This window comes from Pangasianodon hypophthalmus, chromosome 11 (assembly GCF_027358585.1).
Source record: "Pangasianodon hypophthalmus isolate fPanHyp1 chromosome 11, fPanHyp1.pri, whole genome shotgun sequence".
NCBI lineage: Eukaryota > Metazoa > Chordata > Actinopteri > Siluriformes > Pangasiidae > Pangasianodon > Pangasianodon hypophthalmus.
This window is the reverse complement of record NC_069720.1, coordinates 25999896-26017541: the sequence shown is the minus strand read 5'-3', so window position 1 is coordinate 26017541 and position 17646 is coordinate 25999896. Positions and strand designations below refer to the sequence as shown.

General features: G+C 37.8%; 1 protein-coding gene across 1 annotated transcript; it reads right to left on the bottom strand.

Moving 5' to 3' along the window:
* Nucleotides 1-1264: 1264 nt before the first annotated feature.
* Nucleotides 1265-16354, bottom strand: rcn1 (reticulocalbin 1, EF-hand calcium binding domain). The gene is made up of 6 exons (XM_026947178.3): nt 15755-16354; nt 7981-8174; nt 6918-7096; nt 4760-4820; nt 3196-3395; nt 1265-2028 (listed from the first exon to the last, which is right to left on the bottom strand). The coding sequence occupies exons 1-6, from the start codon at nt 15985-15987 to the stop codon at nt 1921-1923; spliced, it is 975 nt and encodes a 324-aa protein (XP_026802979.1). The 5' UTR covers nt 15988-16354; the 3' UTR covers nt 1265-1920.
* Between the last annotated feature and the right edge of the window lie 1292 nt (nt 16355-17646).

The window sequence follows — 17646 nt, the reverse complement described above, 5'->3', positions numbered from 1 at the left end:
AATGTCTGTAATTCCTAAATGGTTAATGCAAAAGTTTTTATCCCTTTGAATTAAAGCTGAAAGTCTACACTTCAATCACATCTTGATTGCTTCATTTCACAGCTATTGTGGTGTACGTACGTATATATATTTTTTTTCTTCTAGTTTTAGCCGGAATCCACATTGGCTACAGCTCCCCTATTATCCCACATACATTTTCAAAAGGTAGAATGCAACTGACAAATATAAGTAATTCAGAATAAAAAAAATAAAGCCCTGTCTCCTTCAGTGCAGAGGCAAGAGGAAAACAGGTGAGTGTCTGATGACTTAAGAGTGTAGATGAGATTCTCTGTCCTTTCCCCCTCTTCAGCAGAGAAGCTCATCAACACCCTGGTACATAATAAGCACTGGGCATAGCCAATACAACAATTTGGAATATCCTGAAAAAGAATCAAACCAGTGGTGAAAACATTGCCTCCGCCTGCACTAGTAGACTGGCTGACAGACCTAAAGACTTAGGTCTATAAATTAACTACTTTATACAAAGGGACCCAGTAGTGCTCAGAATATTTATTTGTTTTTGAAAATGTCCTGTCTTAAATACTTTCCGGAAAACACCCATTTCGATGTGCCGTGGATATGAAGGACGAGGGCCGTCTCCCTTTAGAGACTCAGGTAAACAATATTGCTGGAAACATGAGTCGCACAATTTCAAAACTCCTTCAAAACATTTATGACCATGGCAGGAAAGCAATTGTGGAAAATTCAGAACAATACCCATGGCATATCTGTTCTATTCGGTCTATTCACTCACATGCATAGATACCACCCTGCCTGCTAAGAAAGCCCAGAAATTTTTATGCCCATGCATATTTTTATACCCAGCTAACTCAGTAATCTATGTGTGAAGAACAGGCCCTTGACTGAAAGATGTGCTTCTTATTGTGCTTCCACTAATACACATGTTCAGGTGTGATCTTACAAGCTGCAAGCAAAATATTAAACAAAGAAGGTGTCTTTTGAAGTGTTTGAAGTCAGTTCCCATAATTTGCATTCATAATTACCACTGTTCTTTATGCATTGAACATGAATGAACAATACTTCAAATACTACACATGTTGACAGTTGCAACTGAACAAGTAATTAAGATTTTAGCTAATTTTTGCCATCAATTTGAAATGTATTACATATTTTAAATATTTAGAAACATTTGGTAAAACATACCTTGTCTGATTTAAAAAAAAAAGTCAGTGAGATCTTTCTTTTGGAATTCATAAACAGGCAGTGCAGAATAGTCATAGTTTATTTGTCATGAAAATCAACTGCAGTGTCACTAATTGCTCGGCAACACTGCATTAGTAACCAGTGCATGATGCTAAAATTTTACTGGTATTATCTGGTAAATGAATCCATAAAAGTTGTAGTGAATATAAACTTCTGAGTAAAAAGTTAAAACTGTTTTTAAAATAAGACCAGAATCAAAGCTCAAAACTGACATAAAGATTAAAAAACCTCATACTGTAATGTTCTGTTTGTAATTGACTATGTAACACTGTTTCCTCAAGAGTAAATAACACTAAAGCACAATAAACATACACAAAACACACTTTACAGAACAGACTGATTATACAGATCTTTACAAAGACCTAACTAAACAAAATTGATCTGTGGAAAACTTGCAGTTAGTCTCTAACCCACTCACAAACAGAAGAAAAAGCCATGAATGGCACTAAGGACACTGAGTAATACTGAGGTAGATTAGAGATCTGCAAATCTGTAGATCTGTCAATCAGACACTCCTGGAGAAAGTGCTGGGATTTCACATCCTAATAATGTTTTAGTGATTACCGATTGTGTGTCCATAGTTCATGTACTTAAAGATGTTATTAATCATGTGAATGTAGAAATGCAAAGTGATTATTGCTCTTGATTATATTGTGTTCAGAGCTCATCATGGTTTCTGGTCAGATCTTCTCCATAGTTTGTCGCTTGACTTCCTACAAACATGTTCCAGTTCTGCAGAATCTCTTCTTTTGTCAGCATCTGATCCTGCACAATAAATATGCACACCAATTTATACCACACAAGTGATACTTTAACTCCCTGTCCAATCCAAGTAAACAGACAATACACACAGGTCCATAAATATTTGGACAGTGACACAATTTTGAACAACATCTCAAGGGAGGAAACTCAGCATTTGGTGACGTCAATGGGTTCCAAACTTCACGCAGTCATTGACTGCAAAGGATTTGCATCCAAGTATTAAAAATAATCCTAATATTTATATGCTAGTTTGTCCATTTACTTTTGAGCCTGTGAAAATAGAGAGACTCTGTAAAAAATGTCTGTAATTCCTAAATGGTTAATGCAAAAGTTTTTATCCCTTTGAATTAAAGCTGAAAGTCTACACTTCAATCACATCTTGATTGCTTCATTTCACAGCTATTGTGGTGTACGTACGTATATATATATTTTTTCTTCTAGTTTTAGCCGGAATCCACATTGGCTACAGCTCCCCTATTATCCCACATACATTTTCAAAAGGTAGAATGCAACTGACAAATATAAGTAATTCAGAATAAAAAAAATAAAGCCCTGTCTCCTTCAGTGCAGAGGCAAGAGGAAAACAGGTGAGTGTCTGATGACTTAAGAGTGTAGATGAGATTCTCTGTCCTTTCCCCCTCTTCAGCAGAGAAGCTCATCAACACCCTGGTACATAATAAGCGCTGGGCATAGCCAATACAACAATTTGGAATATCCTGAAAAAGAATCAAACCAGTGGTGAAAACATTGCCTCCGCCTGCACTAGTAGACTGGCTGACAGACCTAAAGACTTAGATGAATTCTAACTTAAATTCATACTAAAGAAAATGAACTACATCCCAGGTTTCATTACTCAGCTCACATTTGAAGCCTTGGTGTCACACTGTACTCTGCAATCAGTCCTCTTATATCAGTCACACATTAAAAACATTACCAAGTCAGCATTCATTTTTTTATTTGTGTGATTGCTTATATTTATTTCTTAGGCAATGTGCAATGTGATTAAATTAATTTTTAATCTAAAAGAGACTGTCAGTTTTTTTTAAATCTGATTTTAATAACTGGGTTTAAACATGCATGGTTCAGTAACATTCATTTTTTTAGAGCAGATATGTGGCATCAGTATGTTCTGAGTTAGACTGAGAATATATAGACTGCACTTGTAGTTACCTTATCAGTGTCGGACTCATACAGAAGGTGTCGTGCCTCAGCCTGAGCATGATCGTAATCCTGAGGAAGAATCCAGTGACGAATCTCCTCCACATCCATCTTCCCATCTTTATTCAGATCTCTGAAATCAGAAAACTGATCTCTCTCAGTTTTCACCCAGTCTGGTTCAGGCCCACCATCTTCATGTGCAAACATGTCCGCTGAAAAAAAAATTGGAAAAATTTGTTTTGATTAACCTACACACAGCAAAGTCTTATGACTACACCATACAATCCCACATGCATGAAATAAATTCACTGAGTAACATTAGACATCTAGTATACCTTCAGTCTAACTTTAAGACTGTTTATGGAGACACACCAGCCAAAGAGATTAGCTTGCCAATAGTCCTAATTAGCACATTGACGAAATTATATCTGGAGATATCACAAACACTAAAATAATACAAAATGCCACAGTTTTATTGGCTATTTTATTATTTACTGGCTAAATAAAAATGTTCCAAGGCATATTCATTTTGCTGCATAAACCTTTTTCTTTAGAGGAGAGCACCATTTACCCAGCTTATTAATTAGAGAATTCAAAAAAGCAAATTTAAAGCAAGAAAAAAAATATTGTGAGCACATAATAATAATAATAATAATAATAATAATAATAATAATAAATTTATAATAAATAAGTTAGTCAAATAGGGAGATAGGGAAGATATTGCATTTCACTTTTTTAGTTTAGGTAGATTACTTGGTTGGAAGTTTTTGTTATTAATTTGTCCTGGTCAGCTACTGAGGCCAATCTTCCCTGCTTTAAAAAAAAAAAAAAAATAAAACAATAAATAAAAAACAAATACAACTTGAATCTGGCCAACCATTTTTATTTTTTGCATGTTATGACTGACCAAGAATGTCAGTCTTTTCACTTTGTTGAAATGCTTAGTAATAAATGTATACAGCCTTAATGAAAATCTCCCAGATTTTTCAACTTGATTCGTCCTCTAAACCCACAAAACTCAAATAACTGACTGAATGCTTATAGGCAAAGTTTCACTTCATGCTAGATAATATTAAAAAATAATTAGGTACCAGGGCATGTTTTCCAACTGTCCAGTTTTGGTGAGCCATGTGCCCACTTGAGCCTTGATACAAGTATTACTATTAAAGCGGGCATTGACTGCAGATTAAGCTAATTAAGAACAAAGACATTTTTTCATCATCTTTAATACCCATTTTTAATGAGACTGCCAATAATTCTCCAGCTGACTGTGCTTTTCCTTATTTGCAGCAATTATAGATTTATAGTTACAGTAAGCCATTAGTGATTATAGACTGTTTTCACAATCAGTAAATACAGTGTTGTTTGCAGCCACTGTGTATACAGTGTTTACCAGTGACTGTTTACAATGTTGTTTAATACTGTTTCCAGTAAATCTAAGAGTCACTGTAGTAACACAGTAAAGAGTGATGAAGTCAAAAACAGAAAGAAATCTGGCAATGAAAAATGTTGTCAATATTACACTATTTTTCAAAATTATTAAAATGATAAAAATATACCACCATGATTTCCATACCGATGTATTCGTCTTCATCCACGTAACCGTCTCCGTTCTTATCGATGTCCTCCAATGTCTCCTATAGATCAGGACATTAGATTGTCACACTTAACTATAAATTACTGTAAGCATATTTAATTAACTTTTATTAGGCAACCATAATTAAATAACTAAATCTTCACTGATTTAACTATAATTTAATAAATATAATTGGATCTTCACAGTGCCACGCAACCAAAAATAAACTTCTTTCAGAAACACAAAATAAAGGTGACAGCTGCTATTTGTTAAAAAAAAAAAAAGTTTCACACTGATGTTGTTCCAAGTTTGTCGCTTATTAGTGTGTGTAGTGACCACTACTGTGCTGCTTTTGGCTGTGTACTTTCATGCTTTCTGATGCAAGATGATATAAAACCCTGAAATATAAAAAGTACAAACATTTTATACCCATTGTCCTGTCATAACTGTTACACTTTAGTAAAATCTAAATATAATAAAGTGTCAGATATGTTTATATGAAATGCAATAAATAAATATATTTTTAACATACAATGGATATAAAAAGTCTACAAACCCCTGTTAAAACGGCAGGTTTTTGTGACTTAAAATAAATGAAACCAAGATAAATCTTGTCAGAACTTTTTCCACCATCAATGTGAAATTACAACATATAAAAATTAAGTGAAAAACAATCAGAAACATTTTAGGGAAAAATTGGAAAAAAAAAACAAACAAACAAAAAAAACTTACAATAACCTGGTTGCATAAGTGTGCGCACCCCTAAACTAATACGTTGTTGAAGCACCTTTTGATTGTATTACGCCACTCAGTCTTTTTCAGTAAGAGCTCGCTTCAGGTCACACCACAGATTTCAAGTCTGGTCTCTGGCTCGGCCATTCAGAAACATTGATGTTCTTTTGGTTAAGCCGTTCTTTCGTCCTTTGTTGATTTGAATGTACGCTTTGGATCGTTGTCATACTGAAAGGTGAAATTCCTTTTCATCCTCAGTTTACTACTAGACACCTAAATGTTTTGCGCTAAAATCGGCTGGTATTTGTAGCTATTCATGATTCCCTCCACCTTGATAAAAGCCCCAGTTCTGGTTGAAGAAAAGCAGCCCTAAAGCATGATGGTGCCACCACCATGCTTCACCATGGGTATGTTCTTCTTTTGGTGATGTGCTTTTTTTTTTTTTTGCACCAAACACAATTTTTGCCACATAGTTTGGGGTGATTTAGTTGAGCTTGGATGTTTTTTGTGAGAAAGGGCTTCTGTCTAGCCGCCCTACCCCACAGCCCTGGTCTCTTGGCAGCCTCCCAGGTAAGTTTTTGTCTTGTCCTTTTATAAATTCTGGAGGGATGATCTTTTTGAGGTTAATCAGAATAATTTCATTGATGACAGCTGTATGATAATTACTTTTGAACATGAGATTGAATGTGATTGGCTCATTCACAGCCACATCCCCAATTGTAAAAGGATGTGCACACTTACACAGGTGACTGCAACTTTTTTTTATTTTTCACAATTTTCCCTAGAATGTTTGATTGTTTTTCACTTAATTTTACATAGGTTGTAAAATTACAATAGGTTGTAAGTTCACACTGGGGGTGGAAAACGTTCTGACATGATTTATCTTGGTTTCACAAAAACCTGCCATTTTAACAGGGGTGTGTAGACATTTTATATCCAATGTAGAAACACTTTTCTAGCATTCATGTAAACAATACTTTCCTAAGTCTTAGCCCTCTGACTCAACATGCAACATTATTAATGCGTCTTCATGCAGGAATATTTTTTTATTTATGCTCAGCCAATGAACAGTCAGACTGAAGGGTATAACAACACTGTTAATATTCCTACCTAGGGTATAACAGTTACCACGGCCAAGTTGCTCTCTTGTACTACCAGCCATGGATGGCAGTGGCATTGTCAGGATTTTAATTAACTCCTGATAATACAGTGAGCACTTTGCCGTTACATTAAAAAATAATTCTCTTTAAAACTAGTACAAAAGTTCAATTTATATAAAAAAAAAAAAGCACTCCTGATTGACACAAAATTTGTGTTGTTTGCCACATGGTTGACTCCATGTTGTTCACTTACACAGAATATGAATGGTGAGCTATTGCTTAGTCTCTCATTAGTATGAACTTAGGACCGGGTATGTTTCACTCACCAGGACAACAATGTCCCTCATGTGCTCAAATTCCTCAGGATGGAGGAACGCAGTGAACTCATCCCTCTCTGCTCGCTCATCTCCATTCAGATCAGCTGCTTTAAATCTGCGCTCATCTCGTGGCAGCATCTTCTTAAAGCTGAACTGATCAGACGAATCCGCAAACTCTTCTGGGTTCGCTGCAAAATTACATCACTGCATTCAGTCATCAGGTTACATCACAAATCACCCAAATGCTTCTCCAGGCTTGCTGCAATACTTAATCACTTTTACATTATCATCATTATATTTTGTCATCCTCACTTAAATCATTAAATAATAAAGATAAACTTATCTTGGCTGTCTGAGATTACATCAAATTATAAAACAGACAGGACTGATCCTAAAATCAGTTTTTTTTAATAGAAACAAGAAAAAAGAGAAAAAAGAGAGAACTGTGGCAGAAGGAGTGGTTGGAGCTGATAAATTAAATTTTTTCTCTGACTCTCACTGGCTGTTTCTCAGCCATGCTTTTCTACTAGTCTGAGAAGTGCTCACACTACAAGACATTTGTGCTGAAAAAAACTGTGCTGAGAATATATCAAACATGCTTGAAAATATCAGAGCACAAGTCACTGTTCTATCCATGGAATGCCTTAATCTTTGCCCATTATGTTGTTTAGTAACCAAAGCCTACTATATGCTATATAACCTAACTGTCTGCTATATACAATTCTAACAGTAAGCTTTGGTTTTATTTTTTTAAACTCTGGATTATCATATTGATTTTGTTTTATAAAAGCAATAAGCCACTCAATGGTGTGCACGCCTTTACCTGTGATAAAATCACTGTAATGCACACATTCTCATGGCTTTGCTTTATTACTGCATGAAATTACATCAATTACATTACATGTATATATTACATATGATTACACACATGATTAAGTTAAATTATACAACATTTAGTTCCTCTCCACTAATCTGACTGCTTGTCTGTGTTCGCTACATCAAATTCCAATTCTTGCAATAGTTCTTTACACTGAAACCGTTACTACACTATGCTAACGGCACGCACACTCACCAAGGTAATATCCATAGGTGGCCTGTTTGTACTCCTCCCAGGCAATCGCATTGTCTTTGTTCAGGTCGTAGTCACGCCATATTTTAGCAACGTTCTCATAAACATAGCGTTTTTGAACGCGTTTAATCCAAAGCTTCAGCTCGTCAGAAGTTATGAATCCATCAGCATCACTATCGATACGATCCACAATCTTACTGCAAATACACACACACACACACACACACACACACACACACACACAGAGAGAGCAGAGTTTATCACAGCCTATGTAAAAGCACTTGAGCTGCTATGATTACATAATAGTTAGAACACATAAGGGGTAAAAAAGGCACAAATATGGCATGTATCTGAAATATATCTGTATCGTTTTTTTTTTGCTAATTTTACAGAGAAAAAAAATCAAGTTTGAGTTTTGAATTTTATTTTTATTTCATTTATCATAACTCATTGCAGAATCTTAGAGACATATTGTATACAATATACCCTGCACTACCTGATGTCCTTCTCTCTGTGCAGTGAAACTGCAAGCCTTTCATTTCTGTCAATTTGTTTTCTTCATTAAGGTCGATTCTGGACTGCCCATCATTTACATTTTTCAAATTATTTCTGTGTATTGTTGAATGGTGACCTTACAGGTCTCTTGATTTTTAACCCTGGTTAACATCTTTAATAAGCTCTCATTCTATTTCACCCTCCTAGCTGCCAGGTATGTAACTATTTTTCAGACATATTTCAAAAGCAATTGCAAAAATTTTGGAAAATAGGATTAGGCGATATTAATCCTCAACACAGTTAGCTGCCTATCTTGATGCTAACAAAAGATGTTACAACTTCATCTTTCGAACGCACTGAGGTCGAAAATGGCATATTTAAATGACCTCTTGAGGTGGGTCAAATGCAGCATAATATTTTACATTAACTTATTCATCTGACTCATACCAATTCCATATAACTGAAGTGTTATTTCCACCTTTCTTTGTCTACATATGTGCAGTGTTTGGGAGTATCACAGGCTGTAGGAGGCATTTATCAATTTCAGTAGGCTGTGTTTTTCCTTCATATTGGTTAAAAAAATTAATACCATTTATCAATTTTTTTAAATGAAAAAAAAGTAAATATTTATATGTAAAAGTATAATCTCAATTAGAACATTTTGAAAATCACGTTAAAACACTAATTAGAATTAACTGTTAAAATTGCCCAGCACTAGGTGAATATCACATCAAGGCAAGTGGCTTTATTGTCATTTCAACCATATACAGCTAGTACAGTACGCAGTGAAACGAAATAACGTTCCTCCAGAACAGAACTACAAGAGACTACAAATTACTACATAAGGTGCACGTGCAAACGTGTGCAAACAGCACAAGACAAGACAAATAACTATTAAAACAGTGCTAACTACTAAAACAGTGTTAACTGCTAAAACACTGTTACTAGTAGTAGTAGTAGTTATTAAGGTATTAATAGTACCTTCTTGTGTGTGTGTGTGTGTGTGTGTGTGCATACATGCAGAGATCTTCCAATGAAGTCATAATCATATAACAGTGTTTCTATTAATACCATTGTCATTTCCCATTCTTCTTCTCGCCTTGTACATGCCAGACCTCATGTACACTCTATGGAGCTACCAGTGTCACAGCGTACAGAGGTGCCACTGCTACAAGAAAATCCTAGCAGGCAGAGATAATAATTAAAAAAAAAAAAAAAAAAAAAAAAAAACACTGAATTTTACCACAAAAACCCCAGTGCACACCAATGGATGGCACAGCCAGACACTAACAGCATACATGAGAGAAGCTGTACTGGATAAACTGATATTTAACTGCAATTTTCGTAAATGTTTGGATTGATAAGCAACCAGTTGAGCATATAAACTTATTTTATATAATTGTAATTAACATAATTGTTTAAACAATGTCTTTATTGACTTTTCAAAGATTATAACAGGATACAAAACCATTAATATAGGACAGCTTATCTTATTATCTAAAGGATAATCTGTCTTTATATTTATGGTTTTGTATCCTGTTATTATAATCTATGAAAATCCAATAAAGACATTGCAATAAATGTGTTAAACACGAACAAAACAATTCCCCATATGCATAAAGATTTATGGGGTAAACTTAAAGAAAGGTGAAAGGGGAAAAGTGTACAATGCACAGTTCTGTACATCAGGATTCACAGCACAGCAGGCTAAATATGCCCATAACAGCAGCATAAGAACATTTATCAACCAACCAACCAGGAAAATATCCCATGTTTCCCCTCAGGGATCAATAAATTCCCTCCAACCATCCATCCATTCATCCCTTAACAATATGTTACTTTTTCTAATGCAAAGGACTGATGTCATTTATACCTAATACACCAGGTTTTTCATCCTTTAAACTTTTAGTGCAGAACTCCAAGTGATATATCTGGTGAAAATCAGGTACTGCTCATCAAATGCTTGAAGCACAGAAGCATCATGCTATGGTAGGGAGACTGGTCAGAATTGAGAAAAGGCAAATGCAGCCAAATACAGAGGTTCTTAAAGAAAACATGCTCCAGAGTGAGACTGAGGTGAATGTTCACCTTTCAGCATGACAATGACCCAAAGCATACAACCAAGACAACACTGGGATGGCTTCAGGACAAATGTCCACTCAATTGTCCTTAAGTGGTGCAGCCAAAGGGCAAATTTGAAACCCATAGAACAACTATGGAGATACCTGAAGATGGCAGTTCATAGACTCTCACCATCCAGTCTAACTGAACATGAGAGGATCTGCCAGGAAGAATGGGAGAAATCCAGGTGTGCACAGCTCGTTGAGACTTGCCCAAAAAGATTCAGAGCTATAATTCCTGACAAATGTGTTTCTACAAAGTGAACACTTAAGGTCTGAATACTTATCTAAATGAGAGATTTCAGTTTTCAGATTTTTTTTTTTTTTCTAAAAAAAATAAATGTTTTCACTTTGTCGTTATGGGTTTGTGTAGAGTGATGGCAAAAAAAGTCAATTTAATCCATTTTAATTAATTAAAACTACAATGCAGTTATAAATTATGCAAAAACCTGAAGATTCAAGATAAGATAAACTTTACTGATCCCACAGTGGGGAAATTCACTTATCACAGCAGCTCACAGACAGTTAAAGTGCAGGTATTAAAGACTAACGATAGAAAGAAAGAAAAGTTACATATCAGACAATATCAGCAAAAGTAACAAAACAACAACAACAACAACAACAAATAAAAATGCACTGTAATTATATACACCTTAGGAATAATAAAAGAAATAAAATTATGTAAAATTATAAAATATTGCACATTTGAACAAATAACCAGCAATACAATAAAAACATAAAATCAATTTGTACAGCCAGTTGCCTCCAGTGGCTGTATATTGCCTATTTTGCCGGTAGGTGAACTCCAGAGGGTCAGTGGCTGCAGGGATGATGGAATCAATGGATTTCAACACCAGTTTCTCCAGGTGCTTCAGGGTGACTGATGTTAAGGGCCACCGGGCAGAAGTTGCTCAGGTCGATTGCGTCTGACTTTTTGGGGATTGGTACAATGACTGAATATTTGAATCGAACAACAGCCTGGGCCAGCCTGGTATTGTTGCCAAAGTAGCAGTGCTCCAGTTTTTCTGCCTAGATCTTTTTAGCTGTTCTGATAGACTTTATCAGTGCATAACTGGCCTGCTTTTACACCTGATCATTCTCAGATCTAAAAGCAATGTTACGTTCCCTAATCTTGTGTCCGATAGCTTGGTTGAACCATGGTCCTAAGAGGGACACATATAGAAATACACATGCTGTGCAAGCATGGATACTGTCTGTGGCTACCCTAAACAAATCCATATAAGTGGTTTCAAAGCAGTCCTGTAATGCACTGTCTGACCATTTCCACAGTCTTCACAGTGACCAGTTCAGCTGTGAGCTTCTTGGTATATGAAGGCTGCAGCAAGATGGCTATATGCTCAGACTTACTGAAGTTTGGCTTAGGGACTGCAATGTATGCCTTTTTGATATTGCTATAGCAGTGGTCCAATATATTTTTGACTTCTGGTTGGAAAAGTAATATACTGTTCATATTGGGGTAGATACGTTTTTAGATTACAATGATTAAAATCTCCCAGTACAATAAAAGCAGCATTGGGGTAGGTGTTTCCATATTTACTGACCATACTGTACAGTTCTTTCAGTGCCTCAACCTCACTAGCAGAAGGGGGGATGTAAAATGGCCTGCATCTAATCATCAGATATTCCACGTATTCATCTTCTGATTCAGCCAGGTTTCACAGACACACACAACTGAGCAGTCTCTAAAGTGGCATTGTAGTGCGATCCTCCTACAGAGATCGTCTATTTTATTTTCCAACAATTCAATGTTAGCAAGAAAGATGTTTGGAAGGGTTAGCCTACCACGGCTGACCAGACGCCGAAGTCAACACTCTGCACCACCCCGTCTAACGGGTCTCCTCTTCGGATGCTAGCAGCTAGGGGAGCCCGGCGTGGCTGCTTTGTTTGCTCCCAACTCCATCCCAAAGCAACTCAGGGAAACCACGGGCTCGAGGTGAGTAAACTCTGCAGAACATCGGACTTCTCTGATGTATAGCAGGGTTTGTTGGTCATATTTTATATTTGCAGTGGTGATAGTCACAGGAAACAGCAATACACACATATAAAGACTCAAAACTAAACAAAACTTTACCGAGACCATAGCACGATGTCGTACAGTGGGTCTGCAATATTTTCAGGACCCACTGTACACGACAGCTATTTTTATGACATTATCGAAACTGGAACACAAACCAACAAACTCCACAACCCACAGAATAAGATGGATTCAGCTACAGGCACCACAGATATAAAGATCAGTGTACTAGACTTAATAAAAAAACTGGACATTCTCAGATTACTAAAGAAATAAAAGACCTATGCTAGGCTAAGCCTAGACCTGTGCACCAGCCTGACTTCTCATATCAACAAATTGGCAACCTTCAAAAAGGACAGTAAAGAATTTAACCCCTCTGCTAAAACTATTAATGCATAGATGGGAACCCTAAAGAAAGAATATAATGAAATAAGAGAGACTAGACATACACTGTACATAGTACTAGACATTATACTAGACATACAAACCACAGAAACATCCAAGAAAATCTAAGAGTAAAGGCAAAAAATGAAAAAGGTCTAACTTTGGCTTCAATGACCAGTTCTGCCTGGAAATAAACAGTACAAAGTACTGTATCCCTTGTTCAAACAGTTCAGGCAATCTGGGGTTGTAGAAAAACTGTACATAATTTCATAATATCAACATTGGAAAATGCCACTACTAGGTTTTTGTGACCAGAAAGCAAATTCTTAAGCCAACCTAATCCATAGTCATAGCCTACCCCAATCATTCACTTATTTATTCAACCACGTAAAATCTCATTGAGATTAAAAGTCACTTTTTCAAGAGTGACCTGGCCAAGAGGACAGCGTACAAAATTTCAACAAGCAGACAGACAATGCAATGATTCAATATATAACATCATAAAAGTGTGGAGAAATTATCTGCAGCAGCATTTACTGATAGAGCCAGCTTCCATATCCTTTAAAACTGATTTAAATTCTCCCAGTGAAACCAATTCAGTTACATTAAGGGCTTTTTGTACAATGTTGTACAAACTGCTGAAAAAGTTAATGCTGGCTATGACAGAAAGGTGTCAGAACACACAGTGCATCGCAGCTTGCTGCATATGGGGCTGTGTAGCCACAGACTGGTCAGAGAGCTCATGCTGACCCCTGTACACCACCGAAATCACCTACAGTGGGAACGCGAGCATCAGAACTGGACCATGGAGCAATGGAAGAAGGTGGCCTGGTCTGAAGAATCACGTTTTCTTTTAAATCACGTGGACGGCCGGGTGCGTGTGCATCGTTTACCTGGGGGAAGAGATGGCACAAGGATGCACTATGGGAAGAAGGCAAGCTGGCGGAGGCAGTGTGATGCTCTGGGCAATGTTCTGCTGGGAAACCTTGGGTCCTGATGTTCATGTGGATGTTATTTTGACACGTACCACCTACCTAAACATTGCTGCAGACCAAGTTACACTCCTTCATGGCAACAGTATTCCATAATGGCAGTGGCCTCTTTCAGCAGGATAATGCTCCCTGCCACACTGCAAAAATCCTTCAGGAATGGTTTGAGGAACATGACAAAGAGTTCAAGGTGTTGACTTGGCCTCCAAATTCCCCAGATCTCAATCCGATTGAGCATCTGTGGGATGTGCTGGACAAACAAGTCTGATCCATGGAAGCCCCACCTCGCAACTAACAGGATCTGCTGCTACCGTCTTGGTGCCAGATACCACAGCACACCTTCAGAGGTCTTGTGGAGTCCATGACTTGACGGGTCAGAACTGTTTTGGTGGCACAAGGGGGGCCTACACAACAATACTCAACAATAGGCTGTGGCATTCAAGCGAAGAGTGATTGGTATTAACAGGCCCAATGTGTGACAAGATCATTCCCCACACCACTACACCACCTCCACCAGCCTGGACTGTTGACAGAAGGCAGGCTGGTCCATGGATTCATGCTGTTTGCACCCAAATCTGACCCTACCATCTGAGTGCCTCAGCAGAAATCAAGCTTCATCAGACCAGGCTACGTTTTTCCAGTCTTCAGCTGTCCAGTTTTGGTGAGCCTGTGCCCACTGCAGCCTCAGCTTTCTGTTCTTGGCTGACAGAAGTGGAACCTGACGTGGTCTTCTGTTGTTGTAGTCCATCCGGTTCGACGTGTTGCGCATTGTGAGATGCTTTTCTGCTCACCACAATTGTAGAGTGTGGTTATCTGAGTTACTGTAGCCTTTCTGTCAGCTCGAACCAGCCTGGCCATTCTCCTTTGACCTCTCTCATCAACAAGACGTTTCCGTCTGCAGACCTGCTGCTCACTGGATGTTTTTACTTTATTGCACCATTCTGAGTAAACTCTAGTTTACTGTTGTGTGTGAAAATCCCAGGAGATCAGCAGATATAAAAAATTCAAACAAGCCCGTCTGGCCCCAACAATCATGCCACAGTCAAAAACAGTGAGATCACTGAGATTCTTCTCCAGTCTGATGGTTGATGAGAATATTACCTGAAGCTGCTGGCCTGTATCTGCATGATGTTATGCACTGCACTGCTGCCACACAATTGGCTGATTAGATAAGTGCATGAATGAGTAGGTGTACAGGTGTTCCTAATAAACTGCTCAGTGAGTCTATATTTTGATTGGCCTGGTTTAAATACTGCTTGAATTTTTTAACCTGATTTTTTTTACTACCTGAATTTTAAATGGAAATTTTTATTACCTAAATTTTCAAAACCTGCATTTCAGATGGCTAAATTCCAAACAAATATATATAAATATCTTAAGATTCACACTGAACATTTTCAGCTTTACATTTTCACTTTTTTCCCCCCAAACATTACAAATTCAGGTTCATCTCCTACTGACTCTGAGTTCCTTCCATACTATTATATCAGAATGTCTACTAATCCCATGTCATCATGATACTTTCTGTAAGGTTATCTATATTCCTACACAACATGGACAATATTGTGCAGCTTCTCTAGAATATGACAGCTCATACTTTGGAGATTTTCATGCTTATAATTACCAAACACATGCCAATCATTTACACACACACTGAAAAAGAAAAGCATAAAGTTAATGTTGTATATGCAAGGAGTAGGCTGTGTAGAAAATGCCTTCCCCCACAGCTCTGAGCTGGAGCCGGGCCTGCTCACCTCAGTCTGTCTCTGCTCTCCTCTGGACTCAGCTGGTCGAATGTCTTCGCCTCTTCTTTTCCCAAAAAAGCTTCATGGTCGAACTGCAGGCTCTGCTGGTCCGCGTGCTGGTCCGCGTGCGGTTTCCGGCTAAGTTCGGCTTCATGGTGAATTCTGTCCTTTCTCACTGTGGGCTTCAGATCCACCACACACAGCAGCACACACACGACACACACTACACCCAGTGCGTGCATGGCTGTTAACACTGTCCAAACTGCCCGACCTGTTGTGTACAAACTACTTGCTTCTTACGGTGATTAAAGGTACAAAACACACCCCAGCGGGGCTCCGAGTGCCCCTGACTCAGCGCGCGCTCCGGCCTCAGTGCAGCAAATTTACAGCATGAAGAGGAAGAGCGCAGTTCATCAGTTCATCAGTTCATCCCTCAGCTCCTCAACCTCTCATTCAGGGGCTTCTCCTTTAAACCCGCTTATATCACACTGTCTCACACACCGAGCCAGCCTCCCCGCAGCTTTAAACCTGCTCACACACTCTGCTGTTGGCTCTGTGTGTGTGTGTGTGAGAGTGAGTGCGCGCGCGCGTGTGTGTGTGTGGCGCCACGTTGTAGGATGACGCGTAATCTCACGAAAACGCACCGCAGATTCACCTCGCACTCTGACCCACTTTATACATAAAGGTATTAAAATAGGAAACTAATAATAGAAACATAAAATAATTAAGAGATAAGAGAAAAAAATAATACATGATTTCGTCTTTTACAAAAACTTATGGTATGCTGAAATGACGTCATATCTCTGATAGCCGAGTGTGTACGAGTTTACTGTATTAACAAAACAAACAAACAAACAAACAAACAATAAATAAAATATGTAAACAACACATATCTTACACAGAGAGCACAGGGACACAAGCAGGAGTGCTGCTGTACTGAACATCTGAAAGGCTTTAATACAACAGTTCTATATATAAAGAAAGTTAATAGCGAGTAACTGACATTTCAGACACAGTATGGCCAAATGTTTTGTTTATTTTTGGTCTGTCACTGAAAATAGGCCCCAAAGAAACCTCAGCTGGATGGAGCGTTGCGTGTTGCCATGGTAACGCACAGACGCCGTGACCACAGCCGGTAGTAGTAACGGTAACGGTTTCAGTGTAACGAGCTGTTGCTGTAATTGGAATATGACGTAGTGAACACGGACAAGCGGAGTGATACACACAGTGAACTGTCCCTGTCGTATAAAGAAACAATAACATATTAGAGCGAGCGCATTAATATAAACCTATTGTGCATGTTACAGCCGGAACTACTGTCTGAGACGCGCTGTAATACAAAAATAATGCACACCTTCTGACCAATCAGATTGGAGAATTTGTGTCAGTGTCAGTGCTTTGTAAAAGTCAGTAAGTTTCCTGACTCAGGAGTTGGTTCCTGTTATCACTTATGTTATTGCAGCTATAGGCCTATACAGTCCTTCCCTCATTAACTCTTTTTTCTGTCTTGCAGTAAATGAGACAAAAAAAAATAAATAAATACACCTTGTCATGTTACAGAGAATCCGGACACCAGAAACTCTTCTGTCCTGAAGACTCAAGTCTCGCCGACATTCTGTAACATTGAATATAACTATGAACAGTTAAAAAGTGCAATGTGTCATTCATTCATACATTTAAAAAAAACTCTAATCAGTGGTTTAAGTGGAACACAATCTCCAACATCCATATTAAATAACTACTCAAAATACAAAATTTGAAACTTTGTTAGCAGTTGCAGCTGTACTTGCAGCACCCCTGCTTCCCACATACTTGCGTCTAGGCAAGTTTCCTGCATAGTATAGGAGAGGAATATCTCCAACACAGTGAAGAACTGGTATTGTCTTTGACCACCAAATTAT

Coding starts and splice junctions, on each gene's coding strand:
- rcn1 (XM_026947178.3), bottom strand. CDS start 15,987: ATGCACGCACTGGGTGTAGTGTGTGTCGTGTGTGTGCTGCTGTGTGTG. Junction 7,097..7,980: donor CACCTATGGATATTACCTTG/GTGAGTGTGCGT, acceptor GTAATTTTGCAG/CGAACCCAGAAGAGTTTGCG. Junction 2,029..3,195: donor ATGAGTCCGACACTGATAAG/GTAACTACAAGT, acceptor TTTATTGTGCAG/GATCAGATGCTGACAAAAGA.